Source organism: Elgaria multicarinata, chromosome 21 (assembly GCF_023053635.1).
Source record: "Elgaria multicarinata webbii isolate HBS135686 ecotype San Diego chromosome 21, rElgMul1.1.pri, whole genome shotgun sequence".
NCBI lineage: Eukaryota > Metazoa > Chordata > Lepidosauria > Squamata > Anguidae > Elgaria > Elgaria multicarinata.
In genome coordinates, this window is record NC_086191.1 from 11220553 (window position 1) to 11226645 (window position 6093).

Here is a 6093-nt window from a genome sequence, read left to right on the forward strand (position 1 = left end):
ACTGGGCATGTTTAGCCTGGAGAAGAGAAGATTGAAGGGAGACATGATAGCACTCTTCAAATACTTAAACAGTTGTCACACAGAGGAGGGCCAGGATCTCTTCTCCATCATCCCAGAGTGCAGGTGTATAGGGGGGGGGGGTGTGCATGTTAAGATCCTTGCACTTTTGTTAGCTTTTGTTTTTTGTTTTTTTAAATCTAGTTTTATTCTGTTTTCAACTTTTTAATGTTTATATATTACGTGTCATTATGTTATTCTGTTTTAGGATTTTTTTGTGTGCATGTGAAGGGGCCAGAGAGGTTCAGCTAAAGAAAAAAAAAGGTTTTAAATAAATAAATATTGGATGGCATAGAAATGAAATAAATAGATTCAGCATTACTTCTAATTTTTGTACTGCACTGACTAGTTTTAAGTACTCGATGAAATAATAACTTTAAGCAGGAATAGAGTAACTTATGGACGACAGGAACACATGCCTGCTAAAGAGAAAAGCTCTGAGCAATAATTCTCATCACACTTTAAAATTCACTCAGCATCCCCCAATGTGTAACGTGGGTTTAACTCTGGCCTACCTTACAGGGTTGTCAGTATTACTGAGAAAATGGCTGCGGAACGAACATTCTAAGAGTGCCGAAATGGTTTTATGCAACTCTCGCAATCCAGAATGCAAGAGGAACAGAGAATGGCACTTCAAGCTGGGGATCTTGGCTTCACATCTGCTTTTGAGATCGTCAGGCAAGGAACAAAAATCCCACCCCACCCCACACCCCCTCCTCCTCATTTCCCAAGCCCTATGGGCACATGTCGTCCCAGCTAAGCCGAGAGCAGGGCACTCCCATTCCAGATGTTCCCATCCTTTCCTCCAACGCACACATCTGGAAAACATTTGAGTTTTCCCGGATACTGCTCAACGGTATGTTCACCCTGCCAAGACCCTGCCAAGGACAGCTTCTAATGGAAATTTCGGTACAGCCCTGGAGTGCTGACACACGGGGGTCAGAAAAGAGTCTGTCACATTCCCATAACTCATCTGAGATTCGGCGGGAAGGAAAAGAAGAAAAGAAAGAACGGAAGAAAGAAAGGAAGGAAGAAACACCATGTATTGACAGTTTAGTGTTTTATTCTCCTCCAATTCTTCCAGTGACAATAAATTAACATCAATATGCAGTTATGGGACACCCACACCTCTCGGTGGAAGACCGTGTTTTGCCCAGAAATGTCCCTGGTTCTTTATCATCAGATGCACGCTTGAAAATTCTTGCTTAGTCCAACTCTCATAGATGGAAAATGAACTAATGGAGGTTGGGAGGGTGAAATGTGACGACCATCGGAGGAAGGTCTCCAACACCACTCACTACAGAACTGGCGAAAAGCTCTCCTGGGTTTCAGAAAGGAGACTTTCCTAGTTCTTCTGGGAGATGCCGGAGACTGAACCTAGGATATTTTACATGCAACGCATGCGCTCTATCCACTGAGCTATACAGTCTGTTATAATAAATGTTTTTGTCTTTAAAGTGCACAAGACTCTTCGCTGGGTTTCTTTGCTGCAACAGACCAACACGCTGGCAGTTCTCCCTGGGTTTCTTCTCCCGTCCTGCCTCTTTAGTACCTCTGTTTTATTATCATTTCTCAAAGTCATACACAAAATAATAAATACATAAACACAATCCGCACATCATCACGCCTGAAACGACTCTCTACATTCCGACCAAGAGCACGCAGCCTTTCTTCTTGTTCTTCTTCTTTTTATATAAAGGAAGAAACAGTTGCACCTTCGTCCAGAATAGATTCATTTTTAAAAATAGAAAAATGGAAATAACGATTCGGCGGAGGACGAAAGACATTCAGGTTTTCTTCAGCCATCCACACAGATTGGACCGGGCGCTCGTGGAGGAAAGCGAGGCAGCAGACGGCAAAGGTTTATAGCGTCCCTCTTCCCAAGTGAGGGCTGGGAAACGGCACCTGGGGCAATCCTCCCTGTGTACTCTCACCCTCAACACCGCAAATAGATATACCTAAACAGGGTGGGTGTTGAGGGCCGGCATGGTTGGGCAGCTGCTGAGGGCCCAGAGCACAGCAGGGGCCCACTGACCAGAGCCCTCTGGAGTAGTACCTCCTCTTCACCCTTGCAACTTGCCTCTCGCTCCAGCTAAGACAACGGTGGAGGAGCAGGAAATGCCACGGCCTCCTTGCTCCCTGGCTCTCCGCCGGTCCAGCAAGTAGGTAGCAATGATGGAGAGGAGGTGGGAGCAAAAGCAGATGCAGACAATGGTGGTGAGAAGGCAGGTTCACTGAGGGAGGGACCCATTGATGGAGCCTTACCCAAGGGACCCCCAAAACCAGAGCCGGCACTGTTCCCAAATTCTCGGCAATCGATGGCACAGAACGGCCGGCCCCTCCCTTCCGGCCCTGAGCCTCCATCTCCAGGGGAAGTCCCACAAAAGCGACAGGGCTCCTGTCACTCGCAGCTGCTGAGCCCGACGCGACGGCATCGCTGTGGCGGAAGGCAACAGCCACGAGGCCCAGCCGTCCTCCTCCAGCCCCACTGGCTGGGTCTTCTCTCGAGAGCCCGATGAGACCGCGAGCGCTTGAGGCCCATGGAGAGACCTGCCGGGGCAACTCTCTTACAGCTGCTCCTCGCTCCGGAAAGAGCTGTTGGCAGCCCCGCCTAGGCCCGGTTCGCCCTCCAGGATGTTATCCAGGGATCCGCGGGGGACACGCTTCTTTCTGCGGCAGAAGAAATGCCACGACAAGGCGGAGACGACCACCAGAACAAGAGCGGACGCCAGTCCTGCCGCAACATAGGCGTACGGCATCTGGCGGGCCGGGGTTCGGACGATGCGACACGGCCCGTGTTCCTTTTCGCCGTCGTCCGTGCGGCTGGCCCCGGCCTGGTTGGAGGCCACAATACAGAACAGGTATTCCCGATTCGGTGACAACCCTGAAACCGCCGTCAAACGGAAAGTGTTGTTAAGAGCCGGGCCGGAGGCGAAGGCCCCGTCGACCGGACGGTACTGCAATCGATATTCTTGCACCGTGGAAGAAGGTGCACACCAGTGCAAGCTGGCTCCAGTTTCGCTCACGAGGACATTCTCCAGGCGGGGCGGCTCGGGGGCCACGTTCGGGCCCGTGACCCCGGGACACGAGCACCCAGTGGCATAACTGAGCTCCACGCAGGGCACTTGAAGGTGTTGGCAGTGGTTGTAGGCGCAAGGGCGAAGTGGGGGCCGGGCGGGGCGGGGTGTCTGGGGCTTCACGGTGTTGTCGTAATCATAGTCATCCGGGTAGTCCTGGAAAGGGTGGGCCGTCGTGGGCGGGGACAACCTCTCTTTGTGCACTGCCGGGGTGTTACTCCCAGAGGGTCGAGGGAAGAGGTGGTTCTCTCTGAGGGGGACAGGCAAAGGGTGCCCCATGCTGGTCGACAACCCCGGGGGACAGAGCCTCAAGATCCAGGCTGCCATCAAGAACAGTGCTGGGATTTGCATGGCTCCTGTCAAAGAGAGGAACAGGGAGAACACAGTTAGGGGGGGAAATAGCCTTTGAGAATTATATAATAATTATACCATAACACTGGTATATATGACACCTGAGAGCAGGGTTGCAGAACGTCAGGCCTGCGGGCCGTCTCTGGCCCTCCTCGGGGGCCGTCTCTGCCCTGCCCCGCCCCCTTTATCCCAACCACCAATCATTTGATCTCCTGGCTTTATTGCAGAGTTTTCACCATTCTGAATGCTTCCCCATCCTAAGGCTTAGATACTGACAGTGAGAGCTTTAAGCAGAAATATGCTGGCATTTTTTTTTGGCTCTGCCGCTTTTGCCTTTGGCCCCAGCTACTACTGGCCCAGAATGCTGGGACTTGTAGTCCAAATCATTTGGTAGGCACCAGTTTGGGGGCACGAAGATATTAAAAAGGAGTCCTGCTGCATCAGAGCAAAAGATCCATAAAGCCTAGTGTTCTGCTTCCAACAGAGGACAGACAGGTGTCTCTGGTCAAATTATGGGGGAGGAATGTAATGGGAGGGCCCCCTGCTTATCTCTCCCCTCCTTTTAGCAACGTTATGGCCCAACCTGTAGACATCCAAAAACAAAAGCTAATTCTGCTGGCCCCTGTGCTGTGGACTTGGAAAGAAAGTGCCTTAGCTCAGACACTCAGAAACCAAAGAAGAGGGCAAGAATCACAGACGTAAACCCTACTCTTGCGTAACAACTCCTTTAAATTTGTCATCCCATTCAAACTGCAGACTTGGGCACATTTATTTCTCTGTTTATTTGTTGCATATGCCACCGCCTGGCTGTAAAACAGCCAAGAATTACAAGAATGCAGATAAGAATCATAAACATAGTAAAACATTAAAAACCCAAATTAAAAACATGTGTCCACCCCCTTCCTAAATGCAGAGAGTGGGGACACTCCCCGCCCCTGTCTCTCTTCTTGATTAACTATGCAGCTACAATGTTTTCCTTTCCCTCTTTCTTTGTTTAAATGTAACAATAAAAGATTAATGATAAAACCAACAAACCAAGAAGAGTCCTGTTGAACCCAAAAGCTTGCTCACTGGTGGCTTTGTGACTTTTAAGTTAGAACTATGTAGTAGGCTCCAGAGTCAGAGACAAGACAGGTTTTTTGGGATGTGGCTGCTGCCTCCACTTTCACGCCCTGCTAGTGAGCATCCTAGGGGCACCTGGCTGGCCGCTGCAGGAAACAGGCTGTAGGGCGAGACGGACCGTTGGTCTGATCCAGCAGGGCTCCTCTTTTGCTCTGTCATTTGCACCGTGCATTTCAAGGCGTTATAGTGGATCTCTTAGTTAATTCTTACAACAGCCCTATAGGGCGGTCCTTTTCTATCCTTTTCATACTACGGATGTGGGTAGGAATGGGATAAAGAGCTGGAAGGTAGCCCAAGGCCACCGAAGGGCCTGACTACATAATATATACTCATGGTGCAAAAAAATAGCCAGGCTCTTAACTAAACTGTAGGGACGCAAGATTACTTCATGTTCACGTCAACGGACTAAAGTTGGCCTGCCTGGTCCCCCCGCCTGGCTTGCTGTTCTGTTGCGGGGTGCGCATGGGGAGGGGAGGCTGTCCCACCTTGTGGGAAGGGACCCCAGCTCCTGGGTTCAAGACCTAGCATCTTCCTCCTCCAACCGCTGAGTTCTCATTTTGCTTACTTCCTACTGCCTCCCCGGGGGAAAATTAGCTGCCCAAAAGATAAGATAAGAGAAGCATAAGAAAATAAAACTCAAACGGACGCCACGAGGCTGCATGCTGCAACCCTTTCCATCCACAGCCAGTGTGGATGGTTAGTGTTGGATTGGGGAGACCCGGATTCAAATCCCCACTGACTCTCCGCCTAGCCTACCTGACAGGGTTGTTGTGAGGATAACAATGGAGAGGAAGCGGGTTACGGAGACCGCCTTGGGCTCCTCAGGGGAAAAGCAGACTATAAACGTGAGGGAACATAAAAACGTCCCCTGCCTATTTTCAAAATTCCTTGGCCATCGGCCTTGACGTACACACAGTGACCTTTTTGGGGAGGGGTGGAGATGCGGCATGAGGGACGTAACGTGTAGCCGGCCGGAGAGGCGAGGCCTGAAACGGGTTTGAAAGGAAGTGGAGCGAACCCAGTGTGAACGCGCCGTAATGGGAAAAGGGAGGACGAACGCCTCAGACGGAGGGTCTTCACTCACCTGTCCTCAGGTGGAAGGGGAAGTCGGTGTTCAGCGGCGGGCCAACAGAGGTGTCAGCGGAAGGTGCCCGGGCCACCACTTGTTATCCAGGCAATGCCACAACCAGTAGCCAAGACACCTGGTTTGTGGAAGGGTATCTTCTTCTGGACTCACAGGGCTCAACGTCCAGGGACCCGGAAAGCGCGTGGTGGGGAGACAGGACCTGAAGCCGTGCGATTTTCCGAGCAACGCAGCTGCGTGGCTGAGGGGGCAGGTTCTCCACGCACTTGCTTCTTTCGGGAGCACTGCACAGCTGCCTCTCGTGTGGCTGCAGAGAAAACTTTTATATCCTACTCACAGGATGACCTCATCCTCTCCCCCGCACCCCCCCTCCACAACCTCTTCCTCCTTCCCTCCTTTACA

The 6093-nt window shown here is 51.2% G+C and overlaps 1 protein-coding gene across 1 annotated transcript; it reads right to left on the reverse strand.

Annotated features, from left to right (window-relative positions):
- Positions 1 to 1093: 1093 nt before the first annotated feature.
- On the reverse strand, positions 1094 to 5852 carry LRRN4CL (LRRN4 C-terminal like). Its single transcript, XM_063145674.1, has 2 exons — positions 5692 to 5852; positions 1094 to 3490 (listed from the first exon to the last, which is right to left on the reverse strand). The coding sequence occupies exon 2, from the start codon at positions 3483 to 3485 to the stop codon at positions 2625 to 2627; it is 861 nt and encodes a 286-aa protein (XP_063001744.1). The 5' UTR covers positions 3486 to 3490; positions 5692 to 5852; the 3' UTR covers positions 1094 to 2624.
- Positions 5853 to 6093: the final 241 nt, after the last annotated feature.